Below are 16,709 nucleotides of genomic sequence, written 5' to 3' on the forward strand. Positions count from 1 at the left end.
TCACTTGCCCGTTCTTTTTTTTCGGGGCTCCCCTGGGGATCGTTCGGCGTGCCTGGAGGTGGTTCGGGGACAGCGCACCGGTGGGAACACCTGGCCACGTTTAATTCAATTAAAATGGACTACTTCACACACACACACCGCACTCAACCGGAGAGTCCGCCTTCGCTCAAGCCTTCAGCCGAAAATGGTCCATCGACGGGAATCGATTCCTGCCCGCGTCGAAGCAGTCGTCGGACCGGGACCGAAGCTGGAGCTGCGTTGCACTGCACGTTGCGAGGAGCAAGCTTGCGTTCGGGTCGAGCTGTCCGTCGAAAATGGCCGAACTGGCCGGCCTGGCGTCCTCAGGGCTTCGCCGTACGGGTGTTCGAACGGTGCGTTTAATTAAATTAGCAAAATTATGTCAATATTGATGATGTAACCCTAGCAAGCCTTCGCCTTCCTTCCTGGTCCCCCCCCCCCCGGCGGCTTCCCCTAGCCCACCGTGCAGATCTCCCTAGCCCCCCATTCAGTCGAAGCTGAGCCGCCACGGTTTTGGGTGTCTGCCTTCGGAATCCGGCCGGCCAGCCAGCCGACTCAACCGCGTCACGGTGCTCTGATCATGCCGGCCGTTCTGGCTGCGCGTCACGTGTCGCCTCACAGGCCCCCTGTTACTGCCGTAGGACAGAATCGGACCGCGTACCGAATCCACGATGCTACGCGCAGATTTTTGATAAACTTAATTACCGCCACCGCCGATGGTCGGGTCAATTGGACAATGTGGCCCTTGATTGCGGGTGTACATCGCTGCACCGAATTGTCCAACTCTCCCGCTCGATCGCAGCTGGGGCGCCTCGGATTCGGCGAGCGCCTGGTTGTAATCCAATAGTATCCGCCGACCGACACGTGATGGGTACAGGCTATCAACAGCAAATCCAGCCTACCTTCCGTTCGACCATGACATCCTGGCCGAACTGTACGCGGACAATGGATAATACATTTCAATCTTTCCGCTGGCACCAGCGTTCTGCGAAAACTCCAAAACTAACTTATTGTCCACTGTGCTGGAGGACAGCGCCGGCGATTATTCTCATGTGAGTTTGTTAACTATAAATCAAAATTCTAGTAGCCTTACTTTCCCGTGTATGAACCATAGGAATGTAAAGAAATGCCGAAGCACTATCGGAGAAGTATATCAACATATCGTACTTCTCTCTTAAACTTCATTGCCCATAGATTATTCGTCCCTGAACACTATATTTATTTGGACCATACATGTATCCACGCACGCGAAAAAAAAACTTAAACGGCTTATACATGTTTTAAAATATAACTTAATATTATACATGAATATACACCCCAATCAATGAAAGACGAATTTTAATCAGCGGTTGTTTAACTTTTCCTGTTCATTAAGATGATTCACTTATTTTTTTCAACGGTGAACATTAACAATTTTAACATTATAACATTAACATAATTTAAGAGGACAAACATATGTTTAAACATAAGTTTACAGTTATTACGAGGGCTTTGAAGCTCGACATAACAAAAGCTTTCGAATGTTGCTGAAGCTTTGAATTGGTTAGCTTGTGCGCTTATAGATTTACCAATGAAAATTTCTTTTTCATGTGTTTGTAAATATTTATAATTTTTAGCACGTGTAATTGAGGCAATCACCCGACATCCGAAAGCATTTAGATAGCATTTTCTCGCCGAAACAGCACCACTCTTGGTCGGCTAACGACTTTTTCAAACGGACACCGCAAACTGCACGGTTTCGATCGCCGCGAGTGACAGCCAAACGATAAAAACGATCAGTTGCAAGCTGCCAGCTGCCCTACTGCCCCCGCCGCTGCTCGCCTAGCACCTTCCATCATTTGACCACCGTTCGTGTCGCGAGCAGACCCGGATAGGTGTTACGAAAAGCAGTGGAGACTTTTTCAGTTAATTTCATTTGCTGTGCAACTTTTAGTTGGTGGTTTATTTCGTTGTTGTTGCTGCTAGTTTTGGTTCTGATGGTGTCACTTGATACTGGTGACGGCAGGTGCGGAAATTGGTGTGCACTAGAAATATCAACAACCTGTGTCGGTAGCGGCTGGTGGATGGTTTTCCACGAAGAGGAAGGTGCTTCGAGCTTGTTGTCCAGCTCGCATCGAAATCATATCTTGCGTCTTGACCGTCTTGCGTTCCAAAGTGCATAAGCTCGCTGGTGTTCGCTTAACCAGTGCCTATTTTCCTTCGGCTGTGTGCTGTTAGAAAACTCAGCTATCGTAATGCAAAGCGATCGAAAGCGTAAACAATTAGGCGAGAGGAAAGCTTCGTCGTGAAAAAGCAATTGTGTAGGGTGAGTGGTTAGCTTGTGTGGGGGGGAGGCGGGTGAAGGGATGTAACATCGGCAGAAGGCAAGCGCAACCAGCTATAACTCAACATTCCACCAACCAACTGACTCACCCTCTCAACCGGACGTTCCTTCGTTACCATTGCCTGTACCGCACCACCCCCGCATCGACCAATGTTCGCCGTCCATCAAAACAATCGAGAAACCATTCGCTAAAAATCCCTCCAAGCACATTCACACACACACAATATCCCATGGTTTGACAATTTCGGCCATCAACCAACAGCTGTGTTCGATCCACAATTGTTTTGTTAAGAAAAACGTTGTGTACTTGTGGTTTGTTGCCGTGATACGTGCGTCGTTTGTTTTCGTTTCGACTCATTAGCGAACGATCCGCCCCCAGGGGAGGAAAGGAACGCCGGTGCCAAGGGTACATTTTCATGCGGACCGGTGTGCTCGTGGCCAGAACCGGGTTGGTCAAATCGGTCGCCAACCACCCCAGCTACCCTAGAGAACCGGCGGCTCGTCTTTGGTAAGTGAATAAAAGCTTTCTCCCTCTGAACAAGCCTCCTGCCTTTTTTCCCATGCCCATTGCCCCATGCTTTCTCTGTAGGTTTTCCCTAAACTCTCTAAACCAGCGTTTCCCAACAGGCTTCAGATACGTTGTGATATTTTACGAAAGTAGCAGTTTTCCTGTTATCCTATTTGAATGTCGAAAAACATTTTAACTTGGAATTGAATGAAAAGAAAACATATGACATTAGAAGTTCAGATATCCGATATATGGAACCTAAAACACGCATCAACAACGTTGCATATTGTAATAAGGTAGTAAGAATCATGGTTCTCTTATTCAAAAAGTAACACATGTTTTGGCCCCATAAATAATACCGCCCGTTTTTGTCTCATACATTTTAGATCAGGCCCTGGGAGTTGGGAAAAGTAAACCACAAACAAGTGGCAACCTTTGCCCTAAACTATCTCTCAACGGCCCCAAACCAGTACACTCTAACGGGGATTTTTCATTCATCGAAAAATTAGATGTTTCTCTGCTTTCCCGTAGCGAACGACGGCGCGCATAGCGTTCCCGGTTTTCTTTCACATCTCATTTCGCTTGCGCCCGGCGTTCATCCACCAAGCATTCGGCACGTCATTTCCCTTCCCGGGGGAAAGCTCAGGTTTATGAATCGAGTTTTTGTTCACCGTGATGACGTGCCATGGCTTGCGTTTGGAGGCTGCAGTACGGTAAAACCAGCAAACCTCGGTTAGTCTAATATTATACGATTTAAACACTCAGCTCCAACAAGTGATCGGCTCTATCATCTCCCCAGGCACATTCCTGTAATTTTTAACACAGCTTGAACCAAATGCTTGTTAAACGCTAAGGCATAAATTTCGGTTCGTATGCCTGTTCCTGCATAAGTCAATGTGGTGGAAAACAAGATGTGCGCTAATAATTAGTCCACGATGGGGGAAAACAATAAAAGTGCCGCTCGATGCGTTTCTCTGGCAACCGATCCTCTCCCAAGGGGGTGCCATGCCGGGCGTTGGTAAAGTTCACCCGGACGGTTTCACTTTCCGGCTCGAACCCGCCTTTAACGAAGGTTTGCAAACGAGACGATCAAGCCGTTTTATTGCTCCCCAGCTGCTTGCAAGCCGGAGCTCCTGTCCTTCTGGCGGAATGACTCGTAACGATCGCTGCCGTTGTCGTCCCCTACAGCGAACCGAGGAGACGATGCTAGAGGCTGGAGCATCGCCGGCCTGATAGGGTTCGAGGCAGGACCGGCACTCCAGTGGCTTCAGTCTGTGTCAGAAGTTCTGTGCGAAACGTTCTAGTAGTGCGAAAGTGAATCCATCTCCTTACGATGAAGCCGAGCCAGCCGAAACCAAAGTCGACGCCTGCGACGACTCCTCGATCAACCGGTGATTACCAAGACTTTTATCCCCCAAAGACGTAGATCTCATGTCTCAACTATCAACCGAGGTTTCCTTGTTAATTTCACCAAAACATAGTAAGATTTGTTAAAATCAGTGCCGCGTTCGTTTGTGCGAAAGACGCTGGGAAAATCAGTTTTTTCCCGGGAGATTTCCCCCTTCCGATCCGATGTTCCCTTCTGTATTCGGTTGTACAAATTGTTTATCTAGTTTTAAGGCTGCTATTGAATTCATTTAGCTAACAGTATCACGACCATTCTTACACTGGTTTTTTTTTTATTAATTTTTGTTTTGCAGATGTTCGTCCGTATACCCCGTATTCGTCGCCGCCTCCCCGTTACTCTTCGAGGGCATCCACGCCGTATTCACGCAGCGTCACGCGGCGGACGGTGTCAGAGCGATCTGCACGAAGTGAGTCTAAAGATGCATGTATAACACTAACGAGCTGGATGGAAATGACCCTGGATGAATTTAGTATTCTAACCATACGATTCTAACGTTGTGAAAAGTACAGGGCATCCACAATACATACTTCAATACTGGCGAGGCCAAGTATTCAGAGCCCACGTATTATTGTCCCACGAAAAGGAATGGCGGGAATAGCTACAGCCCGGTTTTTGGCATATCTGAAAAATAATTTCAATGGTCGCATCGCACCTTTGGTTAAAGAAATCAAAGGTTGAGTGTAAGGAATTAAAGAGGTCTGATAAAAAGGGCCCCTCACCTGACAACAGCTATTTTTAATTTCCCCCCGCGTAAAGGAAAATAACGCACAACGCATTGCTCTTCGGCGCATCTTCCGCATTTTGCGTGCTAGGAAAAGTGGCGTTCGGTGCCGTAACATAATCGGAAACACATGTTGGCCTATTTTTCAATCGACTGCAATTACAATTTCCTTACATTCCCGACGCGAAACGCATAAAACGCTCCTCAGTGGGTTTTCTCTCGCCTTTTGCCTTTTCTTTTGGTCTTTTTTTGGCTTCCGTCGTTGCAAAATGTTGCAGCACGAAAGAGCAGCGGGGAGAGGTGTGTTCACCAGCTCCCGGAAAACCGTTGCTAAAAAACGAATATAATGATCCCCGCCAGCTTCGAGGGGACATCATGGAATTCGTCCCATACGCGGGGTGGTTTTGCAACTGCCTCTTCTGCTGCAGTACAAACATCCGCTTATGGCCGGGTTTATTTTTATCTTCTGACGAACATCGAGTTGGTCTTTCAAGACTACTCAACTTTAAGGCGACCTCATCTGCGACAATAAAGCTCATGCACCGCTCCACCGCTATCCCATGCCGGCTTCCCGGGTGGTAGCTGCGATCTTTTAATAACTTATTTGCAATTTCGTTGTGCATGTGTGTGCTCTGCTGATCGTATCCTGCACTCAAATTGAGTAACAAATGTCGCACTTCGGGAAACTAGGAGAGTGCGTATTTTGTTTCTGTTTGTTATACAAGTTTGTAGTATTGTGTTAGGGAAGATAAACATTATTTCCAGTGAGGTGTACCATTCGATACAATCCAAAAACCTGCAAACTAGTTGTGCATATTAAGCCAATACTGGAGAATGATGCGTGTTTCCAAATTATGCCCAAAGCTTATTACAAAGCAGGTCATACGGGTGGAAAGATACCATTTGCATGTTATGGATACTGAAAACCGGATAATGCGGTTTCATGTTGGCAGTTTCATTCCTCAATCGATTGTAAAATTTCCTATCGAACGCTGTTGAAACCATGATTACTCCATACACACTGCACTGGTGACCGGTTTGCTTTTATTGTATTAATTTAGTGTTTTTTTTGTCTCCCACGCGTTATTGAGCACGCTTGGGTTTTTATTAATCAACTATTACCATCCTGCAATGCACCAAATGAACCGATGGCTGTTTCAGGGTTAATCCTGAACGCGAATTAGGGAGATGAGAATATTAAAACATAAAAATCTACCCACACACATGTTGCGATCGTCATGCGGCAACCAATCGTCGTTTTACGACGCGCATTTTAATGGCCCGACTTGGCGTCAACGAAAGAATAAAATAAACATATGCAAACTCGATAAAAAAAAGAACATTTAGTCCAATAGAAGGGCAGCACGATATGGATATTAACGAACCGCTACGTAGCTTAACACAACATACCCAAACAGTGGCTCGACGAACGGTTTAGGTTTTAATCTCGTCTGCAAACAAGGTTTTGCAAATTGAATCCTTCAATTGATTTGAATTGAAAGTTGGCATGAATTCCTTGTTCCATTAGCAAAGCGTTCGGTGTCGTAAGAGAAATGTAATAAAGCCATGAATTTGTTTACGGAACTTCGAAACACAAAATTCGTCGAGGTTTTGACAAAAATGAAGCGCTGGCCCGTGGTTCGCCACTACGTGGGGGTTGGGTTTTTCCAGCTCCATCCACCGTTCACCACCCACCTCGCACCGGAGCACACGCGCACAATGCGCGTAAGTGTGCTGCCCAACCCTGGCCAGTCCGATCCCTGTTCTTGTTGCCGGCCCAAAACATGGTTCGTGCTTTCTCGGCGTGCGAGCCAGTTACGCAGTGGTCGTCTTGTAGTTACAGTGCGGTGGAAAACTCTGGGCTGGGAAATTTACTGGTACGTGGCCCGCGGTGTGTTGCTGTGTGGTTGGGAATCGCGTGAGTTTTTGATATGAGGGCGGAAAGTCAGTAAGACAACCAGGAAACTTAAGGTTCGCTTAGATTCTGTAAGACTACCTATATCTTAAGTAAAAAGGGCTGTTTTTTGTATACAAGTAAGGAACTGGAATACAAACTGAATACAGTTTATTTGTTACTTCGTTTTTCTTTGCCACCAGCAACATTATTTGCGAGACCGCGCCTGTTGCGGGCTCTGAACCCACTGCCGACGTCTCCGCCACCGAGGTACACTAGAACGGCAATGTCGTACCGATTCTTACCAATCGACGTGCGACAGGTCGAACAGGCAGAGGTGGAACGAGAGGAAGTCGCTATGCTGGATCCGCGTCCCAGTACCTCCGGCAGTATCTGTTCGCTGCATCCATCGGCATTTCAACGCCAGCAGCCGCACCAGCAGCAGCACCAGCAGCAGCAGCAGCAGCAACAACTGGTCAACAGGTTGCAGCAACAGCAGCAGCCGCAGCAACAACAGCCGCAACAACAAGCTCGACAGCAGCAGCCAAAGCCGCCAAAGCCGCCACAGCCGCCACAGCAGCAGCAACAGCAACAGCAGCCGAAGCCGCAACAGCAACAGCAACAGCAACAGCTACAGCAACAGCAACAGCAACAGCAACAGCAACAGCAACAGCAACAGCAACAGCAACCGCAGCAACAACAACAACAGCAGCAGCAACAACAGCAGCTGCAGCAGCAACAACACCAGCTGCAACAGCAGCAACAGCAGCAACACCAGCAGCAACAGCAACAGCAACAGCAACAGCAGCAACAACAGCAGCAGCAGCAGCAGCAGCAGCAGCAGCAGCAGCAACAGCAGCAACAACAACAGCAGCAACAGCAGCTGCAACAGCAGCAAGAGCAGCTGCAACAACAACAACAACAATCTCGGCAACAACTGCAGCAACAACAACCGCGACAGCAGCAGCCGCCGCAATTTGTTTCATCTCGTTTAATTCCGTGAGTTCCATCAATATTTTATTGCTCTTACCCTTTTTTTTATTATTACAACAATCTTCATCAAGCCAAGTGTGCCACTTTTTGTTGGATAAAGTCCCTTTGACCTTGTTTTTTCGATGTTTTCCTCTTATATTGCATGTACTATGCAATGTTTATACCTATGAAACAATTATTACATTTTCTACTATGCATTTGAGTTAGTCGCAGTCCTTACTATGAAGAACCCGCTTGAGTTCCAATATGAACATCAACATATTTATATATTTGTTTATTTATGTTGGTATTACAGAAGGTGGCGTATTTTAACAGCTACTATGCACTTGCTGACATTTCGGATCGCAGGGCATTTCCTCCCTGCGAGTCGGCCTTATCCCGGGCGTTGTCGGTTAAACATCGACATATGTTCGTACTATTTTTATCCACCGATGTCATCGAGAAGGTCTTTCAGGATGCACAAGACTATATACTGGTGTGGATTGTTTAAGAAATATTAACTCTCTAGAAAAAACTTTTAAATCCTAACGGTTTTTTTTTTAATTTCCGTACCGGGTTTGTATTAATCATAAATACCGTTTAGTGGTGTAAAAATCCTCTTTACCACGCTTTAGTGTCGGAGCTGTAAGGGAAACAAAGAGCGGGGGAGAGCTTGAGGAGAAAAGCTAGCAATAATGGACTGTTTTCTCGATGGGCGGATAGGAGGCTAGCCATTAGGGCAGCGATGCAGCACGCGCACGACCGGTTCGGAACCGTCTCTTTATCGCGGTTCTCCCTCCTTTATTAAGGCAGCGCCGAGATGCGTATCTAATTTGACAACAATTAAGCCGGTGAAGAAGCAGCATGCCCAAACTTTTCCATCGGATACACATAGATATGCGCCGCCAGCGATTAGCCTAAACCTACGGGCCGGTGCGGAGTTGTGCTTTCGGTTTTCGCCCGCTCGACTGTGCCCGGCGGTAAATTGCTAGGCTAAAGCTAGCGACGTTAAGTACGCCCTTGTTTTCTCGCCTTGTTTGATTGTGGGGTTCACGTACGGCATTGCTTCGTCGGCGCCCCGACACACTGCTGTTCGATCGATCGCGCTCCGGTCATGCGTGACGCCTTCGATATGCATGTGACCGATAGTTCGGTGGCGCTACGGTTTCCCGAAGATTTCCCAGGCACAGGCGCGCACGCACCTTGCCTTCGCATACGGTTTCTGCCGACCAAAACGGGGCAGGGAGGGTGCGTAAAGATAACAAACCCCGTCCGCTGTGGCGTATGGAAAAAAGGCGAACCGTCTTGGATGAGATAGCGACTGCACGCACTGAACATTTATCTAAACGGCATCACGGTTTATTGTCCGATCACCTGACCTCAGCGACATTTGGCGATTGGTCACTTTTCGTATTTTATGTGGTTCCATTCATTCGCCCTTCTAGTTTACATTCTTTTCTCGCTGTGCACGAATACGCTTACCGGAATATTTCGTCTATCTTTTATCGCGTTATTTTGTTTTTCGTTACAGAAAGAGCACGGATTGTTCCGACACCGAGACGGACGAACCGAGCGTCCCGCCGGCCGTGATGCCGGCCACCGATCCGGATGGGAACGGGGACTACGCGTTGGAGGAGCATGCCTATGCACGGATGAGCCGACGCACGCGGGACGCTAGAAGTACGCGAGCCTTTCGCAAACCCCATTTTTGCGGTTTCGGGTTTTAAATTGATTTCTTCATTTCTCCCCACCAACACAGACGACGCGGAATGGTCGAGGCAGGCACGCCAGAGCACCAGCGTGCCCGGATTGTTTCCCCGGCGGGACAGCATCGGCGGGCTGAGCACGCAGAGCCAGCCGGTCGGCGGAGGCGGCCCCAACTACAGCAGCCTCGGCTTGCAAAGCCCGGCACCGTCCTACCGATCGCAAGGTTGCAACGACTACTCAAGTGTGTTTAAACTCGGCTGTCCACGTTGTAGCGCACAGCCAGCAATCGGTTCACCACTTTATACTGCTAACGCAATTTACCTCCGTTTAATTTAATGTTATTGAAATTGAAATTGCTTATCTATCCACCGTGTTGCGTTCGCAATCTGGTCAACAAGAGCGTAACTACTATGAAGACGGTGTGCGTCTTTATTTGAAGCAGCCGTCCTTCTTATCACCGTTGGTGTTGTGTCGATGATAAAAATCGTTCTATATCTACTTGCCCATATTCAGCTCCTACCTGTGAATTAAAGATAGGCATATTGACCGAAAATTTTACCATTTCTTTTAACCAACCAAATTATTTGTTGGATTTTTATCGTTAAACTTTTGTTTCACTAATGCGTATGTTGTTGTTAGTGGTTGCCTTTTGGACACAAAATCTCTTGCTTTAGAGATAAAGGTACGTTAGGAGGAGAAGTTACCTTAGTTGATGTTTGGGCATATTTAGAAACATGCACCGTACTGTCGAGTGTATAAAATTACCTTTTTCACCCTCATAGTAAGGGTGGTGCTATCCATTATAAAAACTATTTAAATACGAACGTTATTTAATTTCGACGAAAGTGGTAGAGAACATAATAGAACGAAAATATCTCTGCAAAAAGGCATAATGAAAACAAAAGGAAAACAAGGAAACTTATGTTATTATCCAAGACACGCTTTCTAACGCTATTTTCTTTCACCTTGCAGGCAACTACGCGCCTGGAGTGACGTCGGCAGTGGTGGCTGACATGCGCGAGGTACTGCGGGTCCGCGAGGCAAGCATGACGGAGCACGTGAAGGTGATGGTGACCCAGGAGCTGTTACCACTGCAGCTGCAGATCAGCCGTATACAGAGCGATCTCGCTGAAATGAAGCGGGACATCCGGAAGATAGACAGCACGGCACAGGTGCACGCCGGACGTCTGGAAACGCTCGAACGGGACGTCGTTTGTTTGAAGCAGGGCTCGAATGTGCTGGTGCAGAGCCTTATGATGGCGTTAAGCTTGGGCGGCTTGGACGGGCCGAACGGGCAGGGCGGACCGTCCAACCAAAACCGACCGCCACCTCCACTGATGCATCTGCTGCAATCGTACCCGCACCGTGCGGACGAGCAACATATGTACGGGCCACCGTCGCCAATGCACTACTCCCAAAACATTCCGCTGCCGGGGGTTCCGCCATTTCTGCATGGCATGATGCCGCCGCCGCCACCACCGTCGTCTGTGCCACTTATGCCGCATCCGGGCCTCATAGCCAGCCCGAACGCCGGTGTAAGCGGCATCTCGCCATTGTCCAGCGGCTCCCGGTCGCTCAGCGGCAGTCTGCAACGCGGTGACATCCGCCACCTGGATGCCGTGTTCGATGAAACCGTGGGCCATCTGACGCCGCACTCCAATGGCGACTACTCGGACCTCCGCGAGGTAGAGCTTCGCCGCGAACTGCAGGACGCCGTCGCCGCCAAGTCCGCGCATCAAACGCGCATCAACATGTAAGTCACGTCAGCTGTCCCTGGTGGTGGTCCCTTGTTTTTAAACCATTCACTAACATTACACCCCCCTCGCAGGCTGCAGCATTCGCTGAACCTCGTGAGCCAAGAACGTAATGGAACACCATATCGCGCCCGTACCGCCACCGTCTCGCGCGCCTCCATGGAGCAGGAGCAGCAGCAGCAGCAGCAACAGCAGCAGCAGCAGCAGCAGCAGCAGCAGCAGCAACAGCAACAGCATGGCGGAGTCAGCGGAATCGGGCCAGTGACAGACCTCTAACTACCCGAACACCTCCGATGTGCCATCAGACAACGCGAAACTAACTAACTATAGAAGCCTTAGCCTAGCAGCGCCTTTACCGCAACTGGCCTTACGAGAGATTGTTCCAAACCGATTTTACAACCTTACTTACCTTAGCGAGATACAAACCTAACAGGCACGACAGCCGAACGATAGACTAGAATCAGGGCAGATAGAGAGAGTATGAGAGGGGAGATAGAAAGAGAGCGTTTGCAAACGATGGACAGGTTGCCGGCGGGCGATACCACGTATTACATTATAGAATTTCTAATGGAATATTTATCGACGATTGGAGATTAATATTTTCTGTTTGTTTTTTTGAAAATTGCATAATAAACACGACACCGGTACGAAACTAACGGTAATTTACCAAAATCCGCTCTCCGCTCCATTGGTTTGGCCAAGCAAACGCATCCGATTCCGTTGGGAAGGAATACATACAAAATATTGGTTTATTTAGTCCATCCAGCTTTTGCGAAATTTATACAGTGTGCGCGTTAATCCGATTCGACTGCTTCCGGGGGTGTACATTCGTTTTTAGATCTTCCAGTATCTAGGTTTAATCAGCAGATGGTAGCAGCCACCACTTTCCCCTTCTGTTCGGCATCTCACGCTTCGTCAATGGTCAATGGGTTTACTTTAGCGTTGTCTAATAATTTGTTTTGTTTTTCTTTTTCGTTTAAGTGGTTTCAGTAATGTGGTTTCTCTCGGTAACATCAACTCGGGGGCATCCAAACCGCCGCCACGGATCGCCCTTCTTGTATACACCGATAAAATATACGTTTATATATCCTTAGGCCTACGAATATGTATATATATGTATGTATATATATAGTGAACAAATACTTTTTTCCTTTCTTTCTTTATCTGCCCTAACTTTCCCCCTTTCTAGCTCTACCACCTCGTGATTCACATGCACATCACATGATTCCAGTTAAATTCTAGCGTTAAGGAAATCGCCTCCAATTGGGTTTTGTGTTCTGTTTTCTGCCTTAACCTACCATGCAACAGTAAAGATTCCAGTCCACCGATATGGGTTTCCCCCCGTTTTTTTTTAAACTCCTCGGTGCAAATCCCCTACCCACTCTTTTTTTGTGTGATTTTTGATTCATTTGTTGTGCCATTTAGTCAGATAATTATTTAATATAATGTTTTCATTTTTCCTTAACTGCTAATCTTGTGTGAATGTGGTAATCAATCAATAAGAATCCAGTATCATCTATCGCGCCACAATAAGTTATCTAATTTCTCTTCGTCCGTCTGCTATCCCGGTCGTCGGCTAAACTATGGATTGGGTCTATCCACTGTACCTCGTTTATTAGTTCGTTATAAATCCTATCCAATCCCTTTGCAATGTGCAACCGATTATCAAAATCAGTTGGTTATTTATATTCGGGTGTGTCCTTGTTTCATCATCTTCCGGCTCACTGCTTTAGGCATGTTGGCCTACACAGTTTGTGTGTATGTGTGTGTGTTTGTATGAAATCGTAATCGTAATTAAGCGTCAAGCGCGAGTTCGGTATGTTGTAAATATGCTTAAAATGACTATCAACGGCAATCTAATGGTTTCCTTCTCTTCATCTCTGGTTGGCCCTCGATCCCCCCCTTCCACCGATTCAATGTTCTCCCCCAATCCTTCCCCTCGCTGCTGCGCTGGAGCACTGCGGTGGCACTCTTGGACGGCATTCCTTGGACTTGGGTGCAATGACCGGAGTCGGGTTGCCACGGGGACGGGGGCGTCGGGAATGTTTGGCCTGTATCGTATTAACTACTTCGTAGATCATTCGTATGTTTTTGTTTTTTGTTTCTGTTCAGCCGCCACATGATGGGTCAGGGTTTTATCAAGTTGAATGCAGTGTATATTTTATATTAATCTACTTCGCTGGCGGTGAAGCTAATTGTTTCCGTTTTTTTTTCGTTTCGCCTTCGTAACCGGCAGCAAACTTGCCCACCAACCAAAACCACCATCCCCGGCCAGTTGTAACGGTTACTTATACTTTCAACATAAACAAATCCACCAGCAAACTGCAAGTGCCACCGATGAAACGACAAACTCGAGGACGAGCCGAAAGGTATGCATCCTTTTTTTCTCGTTACCTTCTAGCGTAACTGTCCTTTAAAGAAAAAACAAGACCCGCTCTTGGTTCGGTGGTTGGTTAAGCAACGCAAATCTGGTAGGGCGGAAAGATTGATGACCCCGGCCCGGTCCAGGGTTAGGTGCTGGGCGAGATTTAGGATCATCTGTCAGGTTCAGACATTCCGGCTCGCAGGTCTCGGAATGGAATGAACCGGTCAGGTTTTTTTAAACTCCGTCCCAGTGCAGTAAAACCCACCCACACCATCACGTATCTTTTTTTTTTTGCATTCAAAAAGGAACCGAATCGCAGCAGATTTGATTTATAGAATGGATGGCATGTGAAAGTTGGAAACTAATTTCTTCCTTAACCACTAGATAAAAAATGAGAAGAAAGGAATCACAAGAGGGCGAGGGAAACCGGCTGGCCACCGGAAACCGCAAGGTACTAAAGCTTTCCGTTGTTGAAACAGCCGAATAAAAACGAAAACCAAAAGCGTTTGTCGATAAACGAGTCCAAACTTTGACAAAGAGTGTTCGAATGGGTCGATTCCATTCGTGTGGTCGTTTCCCACTTTGCTATCCCAACTCGTATCCTTCTCTAAACGTCTGGCCGAGGGAAAAGCGACTGCCTCCGTAGGGCAATATATTTTTATGTATGATCGGCAAATAACTTTTAACCTATTTCGCGCGCTTGTCTTAATAGAAATTTGTCAAGAAAAGTTTGTGTTCAACCCCAACGGGGACACCTTGTTTTTTTCTCCGCTTGATGCCACTGTTATTTTTTACTCTTTTCTTCTTTCTACTTCCCCTTACCATCTATAAACCCCGCACGTCCGCCAGCGTCTTCCAACTGCTGGAAGCTTCCTTCCTCGCCAATGATTTTCACACGCCGGCCCGATCTCTCTTCCGGCTCCAACCTAACGTCAAAAAATTCATTCCCAAGCAGTTCCGTCGTGCGCATAGCACTGCAGCCGGGCTGGTGCGCCAGGGAGTCCTCGTTCGTGTCCATTACCATCAGCTCTATCACACCGCTACCGCTCCCGTTGCCCCGGGGTTTGCTCCGTGTCCGTCCGTTGCCATCCGTTGGCGTCGGTTGATGGCTGCACCGTCCGCCACGCTTGCGCCTGCCGCCCCCGCTGGTCGCCGCTTCCGTTCCGTCCATGGTCGCACCGTTGCCGACGCCGGCCAGACAGCGCAGGCAGGGAAACCGGTCGGCCAACGCCGCCACCGTCGGTCCCGTACCGCCGCTCACGCTGTAAGCACTGCCGGCGCCGGCGAAAGGTGCGCTCTAGTCGTAGGCTTGCTGGTATCACCGTAACAGGGACGTTTCCGTCGACTGCATCTGGAGAGAATAAGAGACATAAGCGTGAGAAAAATCAACTCAAAACACTTTCTTGGTACATTGGCTTATTGTTACTATAATTGGAGAGCCTTTATTTGTGTTTCTTCTTGCCACTCATTGCCACATCCCCGCTAGACAGCTCGAAATGTCATCCTAAAAACGTCCTACGCGCGAACAAACATTTTTGATGGAAGGAATTAACAGGAACATTGTTGATCCAACGGGGATATTGTAATACGGATGGTAAACTCTCTGGTGAGTGAAGACGTTGCTCAAAGAACCTTAAGGTTTTCCTTGGTGTAAGAAAATGTTCTTGGCAGGTTATCAAATGCATTATAAGTGTGACTTATTTTACTCATAAATAGAGACAAAATATGTATATCCGATTCCTCCATCGACCGTCGCTGTTACACATTTGGTAGCTAGCTCATGTATTTTGACGTTGGAAATATTTTCATTAGTGTACATTTTAATATGTTTAATTATAGGAATACAGTAAGCTTCGTTTCATTGAAGACGACTTTCCTTATGGGGTGTTTTACGATGTTTTTATTTTCATTCTTTTTTTATTCTCATTTGTTCTTTCATAGGAAACAATCTATGATGGAGATTCGGCAGAAAGCGATGCCTTCGTCTTTGTGGCAACAACTTAATTTACACGTGGAAGAAAAGAATCGCCACCAGCCGTAAGCCTCAGTAGGAGGAAAAATGGAAGTAAAGGAAAGCCTAGATCACTGCCATCAGCTACTCCAAGGACGTTCTCGTTTCCGAAACGTAAGCGTGCGAAAAGCTGCAGCTGATCTCCCTCACCCGGTGGGATTTACGATAATGTGCATTTGCCGCGCACAAATTCGTACCCGGCTCGAGCCCTGCGGATTCCATTGTGTGGGTGGACTTCGTCTTGCCATCATCGCCGCAACAACGGAACCACCACATCAAGGATGGTGGCGGCCAAATTGCATCGAAATCGGATTCAATGAACGAACCGCTTACTACATGGCGATGAACAGCGCGGGAAACCGATAACGAGAAACGAAACAAGTACCCACCGATGGTAGCCGAGTTTTTCTTTTCCTGGCACGACTCAAATCGTTTCACCAGCGCACGTACGATTCGTTTCGTTAGCATCGCTTTACAGCAAGTAGGGTGAGCGAAGGTGGCACACGTCGGAAAGCGGATTCCCGTTTTAATCAAGCGCAGCAAGATCCTTTAAGCTCACCGTTGAAAATCCAGTGCATTTAAATTCCACTCGGTGCGTCAGTGGTTTGGTAGATAGAAAGGGACAATGCCTCCTTCGGCAGCGAACGGATACCGGTGTTTCATTAGTGATTCAACGGCGAGCCTGATTGTAAAAAGTAGGCATAGCATTAGAGCTTTATATTGATAAATGAATAAAACGTTCTTGTTAGTTATATTACACATAACTTATTACTGATTTTAAAAAATAGTCAACCATTCCCTGTGGTTTTCAATAAAAAGTTCCCAGTACCGATACAAAGCTACGTCCAACTATGGATACGCGGAACCTCATTATTTCATTTTCCGGACGCACTTTTACATTCCCAGCTCGGGCCGCCTGCTTCCGAATCGAGAAGAACCTGATGCTACGGAACATGGTGTTGACAGCGTTCAGGTAGAGGAATCAGTGAAATGTGGGAAATGGAAGACGTTATATAACCCTCGATTAT

The 16,709-nt window shown here is 47.4% G+C and overlaps 2 protein-coding genes across 2 annotated transcripts in view; one reads left to right on the forward strand and one right to left on the reverse strand.

Moving 5' to 3' along the window:
- The first annotated feature begins 7,731 nt into the window (after positions 1-7,731).
- On the forward strand, positions 7,732-11,971 carry LOC131269133 (histone-lysine N-methyltransferase 2D-like). Its single transcript, XM_058271459.1, has 5 exons — positions 7,732-7,871; positions 9,376-9,524; positions 9,604-9,792; positions 10,524-11,304; positions 11,380-11,971. Exons 2-5 carry the CDS (start codon positions 9,434-9,436, stop codon positions 11,579-11,581), a joined length of 1,263 nt encoding a protein of 420 aa, XP_058127442.1. The 5' UTR covers positions 7,732-7,871; positions 9,376-9,433; the 3' UTR covers positions 11,582-11,971.
- Positions 11,972-14,988: 3,017 nt separating this feature from the next.
- Positions 14,989-16,709, reverse strand: part of LOC131269427 (RYamide receptor) — a 49,519-nt gene continuing 47,798 nt past the window's right edge. The window contains exon 8 of the mRNA XM_058271781.1: positions 14,989-15,021. Coding sequence (XP_058127764.1) covers positions 14,989-15,021 — 33 coding nt within the window. The remainder of the gene's footprint in view (positions 15,022-16,709) is intronic.

This window comes from Anopheles coustani, chromosome X (assembly GCF_943734705.1).
Source record: "Anopheles coustani chromosome X, idAnoCousDA_361_x.2, whole genome shotgun sequence".
NCBI classification, from domain to species: domain Eukaryota; kingdom Metazoa; phylum Arthropoda; class Insecta; order Diptera; family Culicidae; genus Anopheles; species Anopheles coustani.